We start from the raw sequence: 17,822 nt of genomic DNA on the forward strand, positions 1-17,822 counted from the left end.
GCACAGAACCTGTTTAAGTTAATACAAAAATAAAATGATGAATATGGCATGTTTCTATTTTAAGATTTACATGTGGTGATAAATATAATTATACATTTTTCTTCATTGTCTTTATAATGAATAGAATCTAGAATTTAAGTTCAACCGTTTTTTTAACATTGCACCATTTCGATTTTTTTTCTTTGCTTCGTCTATCAAGTATTTTTTTTCTGTTCCCATTTTAACCCACTGACTTCTTCCTGCGCTGCTTTGAAATAAGCCGCATCTGTGAGAAGCCACCAGTACTTTAATTACTGCGACACGGACAATATGTCAAACCCAAACATGTCACACTTCCCYTTCCCCCTTCAATTTCTTTCTCCCTGCAATGCGCGCGTTCCGTTCACATGTGTCCCTGCCGTATGAGCGCGCCTCGATGAACCGCGCAGGATCAGCCAGACTCAGTCTTGGCAGGAAAGCGTTCATCATCTTATCGTCAATCAATGAAAAACACAATTTACTTCTCAGAGGACTTTTTAAACCAAAATCGACTTTCCTCTTTAATTAGTTTTAGTCGTCAGTTTAGATTTCCGAAGGACCCACAGGCGCAGTTGTCACCTGATGGCTCCGGAGGGTTTATTTACAGTTTCCCTGGTCTTCACTCAGCATGGTGTCTTGCACACTGAGCCTTATACTCGGGATGCCTGGATACCRGGCGCGGTGGAAAGACGAAGCGGCACCACTTTTACCAACTTTAGAGGCGGAATAAACGGAAACTGAGCAGTGGTGGATTAAAAATAAAAGCGCAGACAAACCACTAACCAAAAAGGGGGCGAGGGAGGAGTACATGACGGACTGAAGGTTGTAAGAGGGCACGCTTAAGTTTTTTAGTTTAGTTTTTTTTTTTTGTCACATTTTGAAGACAACTCTTCGGTAGGACGAGCTTTTGCCCTCCGTACTAGAAAAAAAAACCGGACAAAAATTGCCTGAAAAATTCCACATTTCAGTCTTAAATACAAGTAAAAAAAAAAAAAAAATCCTCAAAACTCTTAATTTGAAGTGCTCCCCGGAAGTTTAGTTGCCACAGTGTCTAGCTTGACGCTGGCAAGTTCCGGTGACGCGGAGAAGTCTGGATCGAAGGCTTGCACCTGGATGCGAGTTTTGCCGAGTTGTGGGTTCGTCTCCAGGTGTTAGACGGACCCCACAGCTTACGCAGTAATTACAAAAAAATCTGTCGGTATTATTTTTACTTTCCCACACCTTCCTGTGGGAGAAAACAAACAAAAAAACCCTCCCAAAGATAATTTTTTGACGCGTCTTTGAGGACGGGATGTCCGCTGATATGTAAAGAGGACGGCGCCGGATGSATGAGCGGACGGATGGATGGATGCACTGGAATATTACTATGAACTAACTGCTCGGAGGAATCTGCTCTTGGATCTTTCTCTCTGGAGTTCTTGATTGTTTTCTTCCTGATCTGTGAAAGCCATCTCCCCCGTCCTGAGGATCTGATCACCTGCTATGCGTCTGGTGTGGAGGATACCTGGCGGAAGGTGTTCAGCGGGATCCAGCGTGACAGGACACAACTTCAGCATCTGATAACCCAAAGACCCGCTTCCCATTTGTTTTGCCCCATTTTTATTTTAAAACCCCCAATCGTGTGCGTGATGCGCGTGGAATGAGGACAGATGATGGATATAATTTGGGAGCTATTGATCATTCTTCACGCGAATGTTATTGTGTGCATATCAGGTGAGTCATGGGCGTCGCTTTCGCCTTTCTGGGCAGGTGCAATCAATATGGGCAGATATWAAAGATGTTTGACTGAGATTAACGCAAGAGTACGGGACTTTGGGGAGAACTGATGTGTGACGGGGGTGGGGTTGGGTGTTGAGGTGTGGATGAATCCACTAAAAATGCGTATTGACGCCTTCAGATCGTGTTTTATTTGGCTTACTGCATCATTCACTCTGTGTGGTTGYTTTGTTAAAAACAGAGATTACATTTTCTCCAGTTTCCAGGACTGGATGCGCAGCCCTTGACGCATGGATGACACAACGGGGCTTCAAAATATTAACAGTTTCAAAGAACACGTTCAGGCTTTAGGCTTTTTCTTTTTAAACTATTCATCTACCCCCTCTGGTATTAATGAAACCTCGGCGCTTCAGAAACTTCTGAGACTGGAGCTTTCGTGCGCAGCAGCGCGATCTGCGGTGTTGTGGCGCTGTAGATTGCGCCCTGAGTTAACGGTTTTCTGTGGACATGTTGACGCGCCTTTTGGTTCTTTCCTTACTCTGTAGTTTTTACCGGGTTTGTTCATTGTTGRCTTGCTGGTTGCATAGATGACTTCTAGCTTTGAATTGTGTTGGAAACTGGAACGCTGGAAATATATGGCAGGTTTTGTATTCAGTGTTTCTAAATGACGCAAATCTGGGAATTTATGGCAACTCGTGCGTAAATTCCTGTCTGCGTACTGCGCTTGTCAGGTGAAGGGGGATTTTTAAATATTCTTGCAGACTTTTTTTTTCCATTATGAAGATCACAAAACACAATTTGCCTCCACCCATGTTTGTCTTTGGTTATCTTCTCTTCATCAAAATGCCTTTTTTGTGTGAGAAGTGCTTTTGCTATCTTCCATTTAGCCTTCCTATTTTCTCTCTTTTTTCTTTTTCTATCAATTATAAAGTTGGACTAAAATTCCTGCCAAGACATTATGTTAGATCTCTCAGGTTTTAAATATGCATAGTGGAGTTTAAGTCTGATGCAGCTTCTTTAGATCAGGGGAGCAGCCCTTACAAATTAAGTCTCACCATGTGTTTGGAGTATTTAATGGAAAGCTTTTCCAATACTACATGGTTTCAAATCAAATGGTATGTCTGATCTATAACAAGGACGATCATAAAACAATTAAAATGGGTGAGATGCTGTAAAATACGTAATCTTAACAGTACTTCCACAGTTAAACGGCTTGAGGCAGAAGGTTGTGAAGCAGGTTAGGGGTGTTGCCTTTGATGCTGCTGTACTCTGTCTGACGGCAGCAGTTCAACAAGTTCATAGGGAGCATGTGTAAAGTTTAACATTGAGAACCATGTCCCTGCAGTAGATCTGAAACAGATGAAAGGACACTAAAATCACTTTTTCATCTCCCCTCATTATTGCTTTAATTCTTTTCTGCATGTTTGAGAAATCCTATACTCTCCTTTAGCAGCCATTTGGGGTGCCTAAATGCTTTCTCTCACCAACCGCCACGTTTTTYGCACATCTCCGGAGCTGCAGCCTCCAGCTTAGCTTCTGCCTCACAGGCACTCCTGCATAAAATTTTCCATATTCTGCTCATTCAGCCTAGTGGCAGCAGCAATTGGCACACACATGGTGGAATTACACTTCTGTTGAGTTTATCATACATCCTCCTGAATGGCTGTAAACTACTTAATGGAGCTGAAGGCAGAGTGTGGGAAAGAGTAGGAGCTTCTTAAAGAGACAGATGCTCAGTTTTAAGGCATTAAATTGCAAAGTCAAATTTATTTTCAGTTATTGAATATGTAGCGTTTTCATAACAACTGAAAGTAAGTTAATATATTATGCTATAAAATATCACTATCTGAAAAATGCACAATGCTTCCCCTTTAAAGGAGAGAGTGATGGTGTGTGTATATATACCCCCACACGTTATGTTCTTGAGTTTGACTACATGCAAAAATTCTGTTAGGTTTTCTTTTATTTAAATGTATTTTCTTAAAGAAACAAAAAAACTACGACATTTCATAAATTGACAATATTATGTATTTTTCAGGCACAGACATTTTATATCACAATCAAGGAACTGTTGCCTTCAGTTGTAAAAATGCTGCATATATCAAACATAAATAAAAGCAAATTGATTTTGTAATTTGAGGCTTTGAAATTGACCTCTGTCTCTTTAAGAAGCTTCTGTTCTTTCAGACGGTCCGCCTTCAGCACSTCATAGTGCAGTATACAGCTGTTCTTGGGAGCATTTGAATGAGAAGTAGTTTGTGTTTTAAGGTGAGGAGTTTGACTAGATGTTTGATAATTGTTGTAAGCACTAGGCTGGTGGAGTTGAAGCATCGCTTTGAGGGCAAGCATCTTAAAGGGCTGCTATGGGAGATTAAGAAATCCTTCAGACTAGCATGAAATCAAAGCAACACTGCAGTTATGCTTTGAATTATACCAAAACGTGATATAAAATTCAGTTTTACATAATATCCCCCTTTAAAGATTTTTTTTATTATTGTGGAGATAAAAAAAAACCTATATTTAATATAATTGAAGATCTAATGTAACTGATTCTGATTTGGAATTTGAACAAAGGGCTCACAGCCTAATTTTCAGTTATACCTGGTAAATATGGGGTTGGATGTTGGCAAGAGAGGAGGTGAAAAAGGAAAGTGTATTGTAATTCAAAGCAGGTAGACATTTGGGTCCGTCAGCTTTTCACACCAGAACCAGCATCATTCAGGTGTGAGGAGTCCCTTGTGTGGTCAGAATCTATCTCATGTTGCCTCATTTGGATTGCTGCCTATGCAGAATGGGTAATCTCTGCACACCAGCTGTTGATTCAGTCAAAAGGTTACACAGACTGGAACTTGCAGATTTACAAATGGTCATTAGACATTTCAGTAAGGTAAAGCAAATTTCTGTGCAGAAAATTTAGTGAAAATTATGGAAAAATGCAAAGTGGGTGCACAGAAGCAATTCTACAACAAAATCTCATCTATCTGATCAGGTTTAATTTAAGTTCAKTTGAACTAAACTTGTTGGTTCTGTTGCCTGAGTCATCAGCTTTGTGTGCTGGCAGCTTCTGGAAGAGAACGACGTGTCATCAGTCTGACCTCAAACCAGAGGAAAGTTTTGTCTACTTGTCCTCGCATCACTTTACCAAGCTATTACAAAAAAATGTTTTTGTCTGGCATTCTATATAGTCAGTGTAAATGATTTATAGATCTCCTGCTTGGAGCTGGTTCGCTATCAGATTTACCTGTCACTCACTTTTTAAAGTTGTGACTGTGAATTTATCATTCACTGGTTTCAAAACTTTGTGAATTTCTAACTCAAAAGTCAGACGTTTTTAAATGTCTGACACATACTGACATCCTGACAGCCATTTAAACAAACATCTTTTGATTGTGACAGCACAGCAAGGTCTTCAAAACTCATATCTTGAAGGTCTCACGGCATTGTCTTTAGGATAAAAGGTTCATTTGAAGATGTGAATGTATCTAAAGTCATGATAAACATGTGACATGTGCAAAAGTTCAGATCTAAATGCTTGTATGCACGATAGAATGTGAACACTAAAAACTGCTCTGTTTGTCCAGGATGTCTACACTTTGATTTGTGACCTGGCATGTGTGCTAGCCTTTTACAGCCGTGCATCATCCGTACTTATTTGACTCAAGTTGGTTGGTGAAACTCTTCATAATTGTTTGGGACTGTAACTAATTGGAGGACTTTCTTTTTCATAACGGTGTCTTCTTCACCTATCAAATCGGATGGAGTTGTATTTTCTGAGCTGTACATAGTTTGAAATCCGGTTAAACCAGATTTCTTAAGATGTCTGTTATGTAGCACAGTTGAGCATGGAATTTGAACATGACTCTTATCAGCGCTAAGACTTAAATATCTGATGCAATCGAGAGCCAGAGCTTGGTGCCGCTTTCACAAGGAAGAGACTTGCTTGGTGGGCTCTGAAAAGATGGAGCTCCATGTGTAATTTTGAGATAAGATTTAAAAAAAAAAAAAAAAGACACATTATCATTCGTATAATTGTAATGGAGTTGATGCTTGAACGTGACAATGGAAACAAATAATTAAAATGTCCACTTAACTGTGACAAAAGAGCTGGTGTATTAGTAAAAACAAATTACGGCTACAGATTACCGTGGCAACAATTAGAGAGGTAATGATTACATGATTACATTACACACTGAAACCTGCGACTTCTTGCTGAGGTTTTCACGGGAGAGGCACAATACAGACACACATCTGATCAGCATGCAAAGTAACAAATGAAACCGAAAGAAATTCACAGCAATCCTGTCAAGATTAGTCATACAGCGAAGCACTGACTGTGTGAGGTCTGAAATGAAGTCGCATCATCCAGTCGCGCCATCTTCTCCGAGTTGAAATAGTTCTGAGACTGAAGAGCCGGCTACTCATGCTCATGTCACACAACCAGCTCCCTATCCGTGCCATCTAGAACTGTAGTGGATGTAAATGCCTAAAACCAATCTAAATCCTGTGTTCATAGAAACCTAAGAACTGCAGTGTATTTGAAATGAAGTTGAAATAAAAAGTAGTGAAGCATGTCTTCTGTTCTCAAGCCTCCTGCACAGCCAGATCTGCCGCCACCGTAACGTTTGAATAAGAGAAACTAACTACTGCGAGCCATCAGACTTTACCACATATGTAATATTTTTGCACAGATTAAACAAATGTCACCTGAAGACACTTTATGAATGAGCCCTAAACTTTAGTGCAATTCAAATATCTTTGATTCTTTCAGTGTAGGTCCACGATGTTTCTGGGGATACCAGCATGAAGTTTTGACAGCACCAATGGATTTGGACTGTGTAGTAAAACAACTAATGTGTAGTTTCTGAACACACAAATAAATATAATATAAATGTTAGAAATGATCATGGTCCCCAAATGTTCGTGACTTAAAAAGGTTTGATATTCCGTTGACAAACTTTTTTTTTTTCTATGAACCTTTCTGACCAAATATAACCTTTCAGTTTACTTGAAGAGTACAGATGGGTTGGCTAAATTCAGAAGACTGTTTCAATGAAAATCCAGAGTTTTCCATTGCATGCAGCTCTATCAAATACTCTCCACTCTGTCATTTTGTTTTGAAGTTAAAAGCATTTACTCTTGAGAGGTCAGAGATCCGTAGGTGAGAATGCAGGGTCTATTTTCTTCATTTTTCCAGCAAATTTAGATCATTTACCTGGTGGAGGTCACTGACTGACCGTGTCAGTGACCTCCACCAATTAATGGCCTCTTGAAAGATTTTCCTTTTTTTTTCATTTTTTCTGAATTCCATTTACAGTACATTTTTTTAAGGTAATGCACCTATCAATAGGTCAGTAATGGACATCAGTCATTTTTCTTTTTCCTGCCTCTCAGTTGTAATTGACTTTACGTATTCTGAAAATTTAGTTGGGGATTTTTGTGTGCATGTTCAATAACTCTTTGAAGAATCTAAATTAATGAATTACGTTTAATTTCCCTATTGCATTAATACAATATTGAATTGAATAAGTGAATCTCAACTGAAAACCTTCAAACTTCTCAGTGTAACACACAAGGAGTATGTTATTTAATGCGCTTTATTTTGAATTAATGTCAATATCAAGATATCAAGAGTGCTTGAATTTGGGTTCTTCTGTGTTTTCACCGTTTATTTTTTGTTCATTGAGCTCTTGCTTCATTCTATATAGGTTTGTTTAGTTTCTGTATTCTTGTTTTGTGCTTTTGTATCATGTTCTCTTGGGTCAGTGTTGTTCGCTCTCACCCACATTTGTCGTTTGAGTCAGATCAGCTCTAGTCTGGTAAAAACCAACCACTCCGTACTGATGGCCTTGGCTATTGAGAAACTGCTAATTGCTGGTGTAGTGGACTCTGAAGCGTTAAACGTTAGATATTTAACTAATCACTAAGGTTTGGCCATGACGTATGTAATGTGCCAGTTTGATTCGCTGAGGCTTACCAGCTGTAATCAACCGTCCTCCCACTGCAAAGAGAGAAGTGCCAAGCCAAACAAGATGGCTTTTAATGTTAAGTCAGAGTTTGGAAGCGTGGCCAACACATACTTCTGTTTACTGTTTGGTCTGGTTGAAATTCTACCAGAAAAATTCACCTCAATGGGAGAAATTCCAGATAGAGCACAGAAGGAAGTTGAGAATCTAGTGGAATGAAGTGATGCTCAGCCCTTAAAGTTTTCATTATTCACCTTCTTCAGCTTGAGTATTTTGAGTATACTCAGCAGTCCCCTGAAATATAAGCATGACACAAAAGCACAAACTGAAGTTATATTGTAATCCCTTTTTCTGTTGTATGCACACTTAATTAAGGGTTAAATTGGTGTAACTTAAGACTTGTCCTGTATACTCAACACTTAGTCTTGTATAATACTGTAAATATCACAAGACCCAACAAGTTATATTTTCCCTTCTCCCAAAGAACTTAAGCGAGGATTATGACCACTTGGTTTTGTTTAGTGCACTTTATGGGTGACTCAGGATTGAACCTCTTAGGCTTCTGTAAATTGTAGGGTTGGGTATTACTTGGACCATCTTCTGACATTTCTTTCTTGCTCTTACAAGAAATCAGGCATAAGAGCATAATTATCTTGAATATGGAATCTTCCTGTTATTGATTGCCAATTATAATCCAGGAATAATGGACTGAAAGGCTTTGATGTTCAAGAGACTTCATACAGCTCTCCAGACCCTCTAATGTACATGTGCATAATGTTTGATAAGTAGACTGTGCTGCACTTTGATAAGTAGATTTATGATTAGAGTTCAGTCTACTAAACTCTGGTTGCTTAACTTTAGGTTTATAACTCATAGAAATATTTAAAGATTGTTTTCCTAATAAATCCCCAAAAGTGCTTAGAATACTCGATACATTCTGTTCAATAGTGTAATATAAAGAAAAGTTGAGATTGGGCACGTTTGAGAGAGAATGACACTTTATTGAGAAGAATAATTTGAATAAATCAATCAGTTGGCTTAATTGCATTCCTTTGGAACCAGTTTTCTTGTCCACATTAGGAATCACATGTAATCAAATTTGAAGTCAATACCCCATAATTTGCAAGCTGGTCTTCATGAGAATTGGCTTTCCAAGTGTCATTTTGGGGATGGTAGAAAAACCTGCGTGACTGTTAAATGTGTCCCAGGGGATGAAGCAGGACTGAATCAGTTCACCCTGAATCAGTTCACCCCGTTTCTTTTTCTATTTCTAAGAAATGGTCCATTTTTTCAATTATTAAATGGCGTTTTACCTTTAGATCCAGCCTTGTTTACTTTGAGTATGGATTCTTATGGGCTTTGACATTAACAACTGTTGCATCCTGTAAGATAAATCTCAGTATTGTTGAAACATTTGAGATGCACGTTCACTCTAAATCACGGTCAGATGGATGGACGAATGGAGAAGTAAACTAGTAAACCTTAAAAAACCACAGAATGGTTCACTTTAGACTTAATTTGGCATACAGATATTTTCATACAGACCAGAGAAACCTCTTAAATCTAAGTCCTTGCTTGTAGGGTAACTCTTCTGCTATTGGAAAAATCCAAACTAATTGACAGGCCAAGACTCTTCAATGCTGGTGCAAGGTCTGTTTAATAACGGCACCCTATCATTCATCTATCTCTATTTCTGTTATTTACATCAGAAACATATGGTAACATGCCAAGGCAGTTCATGCTGGGCAGCTTTTGGTAACGGCACCCAAATGAGCAGCTGCTGTAACTGCATAGTTGTCCAGGCACTTGGTTGACTCTTAAAGGTGTAGTGTGAAAATGAACAAAACCAAATATAATTGAGACATTTTTTCTTATGCCTATCACCATGGAGTTGAATACACCTAACTATTGTGGTGTGAAAGCACCATTTGATGATTTTTAAGACCTTGATATACCTCTCAACCACCCACTTGGATCTTGCAGACAAGCATGCGCCGTTATCACACCACACTGATTCAGATTAATATTGTCCCTGTAAGCACATTCATTTTTGGTCACAAAAATCTCGCCTGAATACAGATATCCACAGGAACTCCTAGTGGAGCTCTGTGGGTGAGTGCAGATGACAACATTTTGGGGTCAAATGGACTGAAAAATAGGAATTGGGCTGAAGTACTAACACTTGACAGATGTTAAGCCAAGTTGCATGCTATCTTTTTTTTTTAAATTCAATTAAAAATAATTTTTTTAAATGTAATTTCAAAAAAATATTCACATCTATTGTTTCTGTTTTATTCCATTTTATTTTTTATTTAAGAAAATATGAATAATGGAATAATTTTCTTTTATTTGGCTGGGTGAAGCCATTTATTATCAAATAATTGTTTGTTCTTTTTAAATCATAATGGCAACATAAGTTAACCCAATAGGCTCAGTCCTGAAGTGGAAATAATCATGACCATGCATTGCCCTTTGCCATGCAGACATGTAACTTCACTTGTGCCAAAAAGTCTCTAGTCCAAAGTGAATCCACTGCACATTTGAGTTTTCCCCAAAGAGACTGAGATGGTCATTCCAGAACCTTCAGTTTTTCTTCAGGAGTCAACTTGGATAGTCATTTTGGAACATCAGGGTATCTCTCTTGTGCAGCTTGATGGCTGCTGATTGCAACATTTTCTGGAATATTCCCTGATAACTTTTCTCTTGCATAAATCTGGAGCAAGTTCTCGGTACCTTTGTGATTCACATTTTGCAATATAATTGGCAAACCACTTTTGTATATAGCAGTAAGGAGTTTATACTACTTTCCTCTCAAATGCAGCATTCACTTTTGGTTTTTAAGATCCCTTTTGGTTAACTTTTCATGCTGTGCTGTTGACATGGTAATCTCACTCATCTGGGGACTGAACTATGCAGCCTGTTGTTTTGAACAGCCTTCTTATTGTGCATCTTGAAATGGCAACATCACCTTTTTCAGATTGTTTCAGCTCAAACAAACATTCGTCTGCTTGTGGCTAAAACCTTTTTGTTCTACAGAACCGTGGCTTCTTAATCAGAGTTTGAACACCTCTGGTGTTCTCATCGGCTACATTTTTCACCCTCCTATTTTAGACAGTTTAGCTAGATTTTCTAGCAGATCCTTTGATTATTCTCACCACATCCCCATGGTTTGGAATCCTGGAACGCCGTTGCAGCTCTGGATAGAAATAGTTGAAAATAGATTATTCGTTTCTCATTAATTCCCTCACTGTATGGGTTCCTCATTCATTTGATATGATTCCTGTAGGTATTCCATGGGTCTCTCATGGATCAGATCAAAGTATTGGATGTTCAAAGACCCCTATTGTTTGCCTCTTGTTGCAGTTGGCTGCTCCTGCCCACTGTGATGTTAAAAGAGAAGAAGCAAGCCAAATGATGCTTCTGGTTTTATCCAATCAATCGCATTCATTCAGCAAAGCCATTATGCATTGCCTTTTTATTATTATAGCAATTTAACCTTCCTGCTTATTTTCTTTTCTGGCTTGTCATTTGAGGACCTAGATATACAGTGACTACAAGTATTGATTATGCCCTATTATAATCAGACCCTCTTTAGGCTGTTCTTCTGATCTTATGACTAAGCATGAATAAGAGAATTGGCTTGCCCCTACAGCACACTCTAGCTGTTTCAGATATTCTTAAGAAACAAAAAAAGGTATTGATTTTTTTTTTTTTTTTTAGTGGGCCTGTGAGATCTATAGAGACTATTTGTGTGTGCTTTTACACAGCTTATTTCTTTGATGGCAAGAGGCCAGAACTCAAATAAGATGTGATGTAGAAGGCATTCATAAACTATCACAATATCTTCTATCCTACATAATTAGTTTCCTTCTACCTGACTGGAAAAGCTCTGAGTATTTTCAACTGGTTTTCATGTGGAAGGCATCTGAGAAACCCTGCACAGAAATCTATAATGTTACAATAGCATATAGGGCAAATATGCATGACGCAATTAAAAAGAGAGCTCAGACTTTTTATATTGTGGGGTTATGTGGTGTGGTTGTGAACACTCACTATCTTACTCTCCCTAAACTTGCAGGGTATTTACTTTACAAACATGCAGGTTACATTTTCTAGAAGGCTGACGCTAACGGCTAATGAGCCAAAGCAGATTTCTATATAAGAGAAAAAAAATGCATGTAATTACCATAGCAAGGTAACTGTTGCTATGGTTTTATAAAGTTTTACATTTTAGTATTAGAGCACACTGGCAGCAGAGAAAAGCGGAGAAAGAAAAACAATTTAAGATTTTTTTTGTTTTGTTTTTTGTACCTTGCTCCACTGTGTTGCCTCACAGCAGGAGGGCTTCCGGTTCAAACCTCATCTGACGCCTTTCTATCAGGGGTCTACTTGTTCTACCTGTGTTTGTGTGCTCCAAAGCCTGAGGGGCCAACAAGAAAGGTTAATTGGTGGTACAGTTGTTGGCTGAAGGTGTATGCGAGTGTGTGGGGGTTTGACACACAGCAACAACCACAGCTTAATTAACCCCAAGACCCCTGGGTAAAGATTAGCTGTCAATTTTAGTTTCATTTCCGGAGGCCAAAAGGAGCTGGAACCAAGTATAGTCGATCTTAATGTGATTGGAAAAAGGCGTATTGTTTCCGTTTTGATACCTAATTTCTGGTAAGTGGGTGTGCACTTTATTGAAAAATTGGTTGAATGCATGTTTAAGATTGTATCCACTGGGAAAGATTGTAGTTTCTTGAAGAAAATGCATGATACCCTTTTTTTAAACATTTTTACTTCAAAAGCTTGATTTTTCAACTTTATGAAAAAGTCTCTGAACTGTCCTGAAACCAGAAAAGTCAAATTTACTCTTTTATCTTTCAGTAGACTCAAATCTAAAAGTCTGGTGGTTGTAGTTCATTATTTTTCCCCAAAGACTTGAGACGAGATATGAACTCTGTAGCAATGTGCCTCTTCATAGTCATGGGCTCACTATCGTGACCTCACTTTATCCATTATTAAAACACATCCTGCTATCATTTTTAGAAAGTTCCAGGAAGGGACTTTCACACGCAACGTCAAGGTAGTAAAATAAAATGGTAATAAAATATTAAGTATTCAGAGAGAAATAAAGAAATAAGACGTTTAATAAAAAGTTTGAACAGTGCATATGATTCGGAGATGAAGATGGCAAAAGCTATGCATTTTCTTCTACCCTATTATAATCTTGACTAAGTTAAACACTTTTTTTTGTCTTGTTTTAGGAGGTACCATTCTTAAAGGGTCTATAGTAGTCTGATTAAAAGTTGACAGAAACAATAAACAGTGCACCAAAATCTGACCTTAATACATTCAAATTTGACTCATTCAGTGACATTTAACCCAAGGAGCACTGAATCCAATGTTTTCATTATTTTAACATTTTATTCTTTAAACTTAAACAATAAACTTCAACCACATCTATCATCATACACTAATATAACTCCCATACAAAATAACTGAATAGATGGGAAAAGCGCCATCGGATGTAAACTGTAAATTTCCTCTCTGTCACATGTAGATGTAAAAGGACATCGGTCTGTGTGCAGAAAATGCATTTAAAAATTAAAGGCTGCACAAAAAAAAAAAAAACGGGGCTAGAGCAACAAGACAACTCCAAACAGGTCAGGCTTGAGGATTCTTCAGGTGAATGAGGTCTAGACGATCACGCATGAATACTTGCGCCAAAGTGGAACAATAGCAACTTTGGCTCTGATGGAAGGAGGGTGTGCTCAGAGACCATATTGATCTGCTGGCACATGACGACGAGTGTTTTATTATTCTTCAGATTGCCCAGATTGCTCCACGCTCGCTCTAGAGGGGAAACTAGAAGGAGCCGTACATTGTCTGTGCAGCTGGAGCGGGCTGACAGGTCGAGAATATCACAGTAATGCCTCATCCGAGCCGTGCCAGCCGTATGGAACGGCCTCGGATACATAAGGTTCTCCTCACAGTGGCTGAACAGGCAGAAATTTAATTGTAATTTTCTGTGATCTTTATGTGAGAGAAGCTGTTCACTGCACTCTTGTTGGTATGACGGCACTGTCTGAAAATCAATGCCTCTTTGTGAATGAAAATATTTCCATTCAGTAAATGTGAAACTTATTTGTGATGCACAAAGGTGCCTAGAAAATGTAGCAGTTTGTGGTTCAAAACCCAATTCCTCCAGATGGAATAGACTTCCACATTCCTCACTCTCCACATTGCTGCTGAAAAATCAGCTGTTCCAAGAGGCAATTCCACATGGATTGATCAGCACATCCCATCATTTTACTAAATTTTTTTCTTTTCTAGTTTGAAGAATTTATCACTCTTAGAAATAGTTCTACTATTCATACAAATGTATATATTTATAGGAGGCCACAGGGCAGTCCTATCGGCACCTGCATCTGTTCTCTATTCCACCTTATTTGAGATGCACAAAGGAAAGGTTTGCAGCCACATGCGAGCGCATGGATTTACACATTTCTAAAATTTGCCTGCCTCCTTCCAGTCTGGAAGCTGCTTTCTCATTATGCATGAGGACCCTGGTAAACTGTTCCATAGGCAGGACAAAAGTTACATTGCTCTCTCTGAATCTTCTAAATCCAAGGCCATCGTTCTGTGCCCAAATCTTTTTAAAAAAGTGAAATCCTTACACTGATTTGGGGAATCAGTTTTTATCTCAAGTAGAATGCTGTATGAAGCAGAAGATGAATGGACAGACTGGTTTGATTGGTGCACAATCCCTGCAATATGCTCTGTTCCAGTTGGTTGTGGTGAATATGGGGCTGAATCAAATGGTAACCTTTTGGAGTTGCAGTTCTTTCTACTTTATCTTGCAACCCATTCCTATGGACCTGAGACAATTCTTGTGAACAAAATAAAATTGCAGTTACAAGCAGCAGTTTTTTTAATTTTTTGTCATTTTTAGTTGTTTAAAGATAATCACAGCCTACCCTTGGAGAACAACATGACCTCAGGGAAGCTTAGAAATTTTAAATGGCGTGATGAAATCAGAGGGTAGGGGCCTTTGGTGTATTGGTGACAATGACACGTGTCTCCACCAGCCGGGCCATATGCCACCAAACAAGCATGTTACCAAGGACGCTTGCAATCACTCCTGATGCTATGAGTAAACGCAGCTCATGTTGCAAACCCCAGTGGCATATGGTGTCCGCAGTGTGTTTCTGCTTGAATCTCTGCCCATTCCCTTCGTTGCTTCTGTCTGGTCAGTGTCGCTGTGCGTCTGCTGCCCTTCTGCTCCTTTTGATTACCAGCCAGTTAACTTTAAACACCAACAGCTAATGCACTGCAGCTCAATTCAGTCTGGAATTTGCTTAGAAAAGCGTACTACCCTCCATAAGCTGTTGAATCCGACTGGGGAGAGCAGACGTTATTTATTGCTCATTGAAAATATGCTTTTTTTTTGTGCAGTATTTAGATTTTTTTTTTTAAAAACTATTGCCAAGTCTTAAAATGAGACGACCGGGATTTCCATACTGTAGAGTAAAAACAGTCACATATGAATAAATGTATATCCATCACCTGTGGATTCCAAGTGCAGTTCCGCCCTCTTCCCCCTTCGAGCACTGATTTGGTTTCCACCGATACTTCAATTAGATCCACCTCATTAGCTGCTAAATGGCTTCACTATGTTTCACAGCTTGGAGCAGGCTTCATCTGTAGAGAGCCTTTTAGTGGATTTAAGTGTTGTTTTACATATAAACAGCTGCCTGCTGCTAATTATGTAAATGAGAGTGGTAAGACTGGCATGTTTAAAAAAAAAAAAAGTGTTTACGTCAATAAAATTTATTTTAACCATTTTGTATACTTTTTATCACTTGCTAAAGGTTTATTTGGTCAGTATGTAGTGCTGAGATTCATGATAGCCAGCACATACAACAATAGTACCTGGTACTCTTAGGCTTCACATAGGGTGCTACTATTACCATCACTGTGCCCTGCAGGACACTTCTTCAGCCCAGCCAGTTCAGCACTGGCTGCTTAATTAATTACGGGAAAATTACAATTATTTTGATCAGTATTGAAATGGAAGTTGTTTAGCCAATTACCCATTTATTTTAGACAGAATGTTAACTGCTTTAAATTTCCCTGTGCTTTTCAGTAAACCTTTTAATTTTTATATTAAATGTAGGATATGCAAGAAAAAAAAACTCCAGTAAATTAAACAATTTATTAATCTTTTACATGCACAGAAAAAATCATTAAGAAAAACAGAATTAAAAAAGCATACACTATAAAATATACTGTTTAGTACACAAAGTCCTGGAATGAAGTTTGTCATTCTTTTCATCCTAGCATATTTTTTTTATTCCTCTTTGCTATCTTCTCTTCTGTCTTGTTCTTCTAGTCTTTCTTGATGATCTAATCTTCTATTGATGTTCCTCTTTTTAATGTTAGACCAAATTGTGTTTTTATTATAGTGGGTAAGAATATTACAACTCGCATTTTAGTGTCCTAAGTTAACAAAAGCGATTCTCTATTTAGTGTTAAGCCAATATATTTAAATTCCAGTCACTTTTAACCACAGAGGAGCATTTTAGTGTTGTTGGTTTTGATGCATCTTCTGTTGTTGTGGTTGTTGTGCTCCATTTCTTTTTTGTGTCTGATGTCCATTCTCAGTCTTCTTCATCCCTTCCCTCGTCTCGTAACTACAAACTTTTCATACTTTATAAAGTCAGAGCTAATCATAAAAATCTACCATAAATTTCAGACCTTTTCTACATTTTAGAATGAGGACATAGTGTTCTGAAAAACTGAGTTGGGATAACTCTTAAAGTTCGACATGAAAATGGTTTAGGACCCTGACTGATGTTTCCCAACTGCCTTTGTTTAAATCATAATGACAGTTTACTTTAAGAGGAAACTGCAGAAAGAAGAATCCAGCCTCTAAAATGAGGCAGAAAAATGAAAAAGATGTTGCTCTCAGTGACAAACTTGCAATTATCAAGAACTCTTAAGAATGATCCTCTCTGTAATTTTGGCCAATTTGTGTTTTCCATTTGACTGTTTTGGCAGCATTTGTCTCCCAGGCTTTCATCAACCTTGATTTCACCCACAGTACTACACTCCTTATGTGCTAAATAATTTTTAATCTGTTACATTTTCCTCAGAGTTAAATATTTCTATTTTTGTGGCTTATTTGTGTGTGCGCGTGTTTTTTTTTAAGACTTCTTGAATTTTCAGTTTTTGTAATGTTGTCAGTCATTGGAAACATTTTACCAAAATGCAAATTCAGTTTTTAAAATTTGTTGGCTAAAAGATTTGCACTACACAACCATCTTAGAAATTGGTAGTTTTAACTGCCCTAAAGTTGATGTTATGTGTGATTTAATGTTTTATTTTCAAATTAGTTCTTCAGTAGAGCAAGTTGGCTTTGTGTGGCTGCAGAAAAAATTTCATATCTGAGCTATAAGCAATAGCGCAGCTTGGATTATTGTAAAATTTGGAGAGAAATGTATGCAAGTATATAATGTACCATGTTACTAAGSTCATACTGAGTCTTTGTTTTCTTCTTTGAAGGCTTTGATATGTTCAGTGTTCTCAACACATCCCCTGGATGTTGGCTTCCAACATATGTGGTTGCAGTTGTGATGCCATCACATCAATATGGACCAGAATCTTTGACATGATGTTGAATCTTTGCCATCTAGGCATAGTTTGATTAAGGAGTTGGACATAAGTCTAGTACTTGCGTACCCAGTACTCAAACGGTATACCTGGGAAAAAAAATGTAACGCTGTGTTGAAAGTGATAGATATACCAACACAAGCGGGCATATCAATCAATCAATCAAATTTTATTTGTATAGCACATTTCAGCAGCAAGGCATTTCAAAGTGCTTTACACAATCAAAATAAAAACAGAAACAAACAGTGAGAAAGAGAGAAAATTAAAAAACAAATAAAAATAAAAAAATAAAAAAAAAAAAAACTCCCTTACCAGAGGACGCCGCCGTCCCACACAGAATTTAACTAACTTATAGTTAGAGGAGTCTGCCCTCCCGCGGACTTTAACTGGTTCCATTCCATTTCCATTCCACTTTAATTTTCATCGTTTTCCACCCTCATTTTTCACTTTCTTCCCCATACATAAAAG

The 17,822-nt window shown here is 38.1% G+C and overlaps 1 protein-coding gene across 1 annotated transcript in view; it reads left to right on the forward strand.

The window, feature by feature from the left end:
- Positions 1 to 1,071: 1,071 nt before the first annotated feature.
- Positions 1,072 to 17,822, forward strand: part of ca10a (carbonic anhydrase Xa) — a 278,682-nt gene continuing 261,931 nt past the window's right edge. Inside the window, exon 1 of the mRNA XM_008437703.2 lies at positions 1,072 to 1,731. Coding sequence (XP_008435925.1) covers positions 1,668 to 1,731 — 64 coding nt within the window. The 5' untranslated portion in view covers positions 1,072 to 1,667. The remainder of the gene's footprint in view (positions 1,732 to 17,822) is intronic.

The sequence above is a fragment of the Poecilia reticulata genome, linkage group LG19, assembly GCF_000633615.1.
Source record: "Poecilia reticulata strain Guanapo linkage group LG19, Guppy_female_1.0+MT, whole genome shotgun sequence".
Taxonomy (NCBI): domain Eukaryota; kingdom Metazoa; phylum Chordata; class Actinopteri; order Cyprinodontiformes; family Poeciliidae; genus Poecilia; species Poecilia reticulata.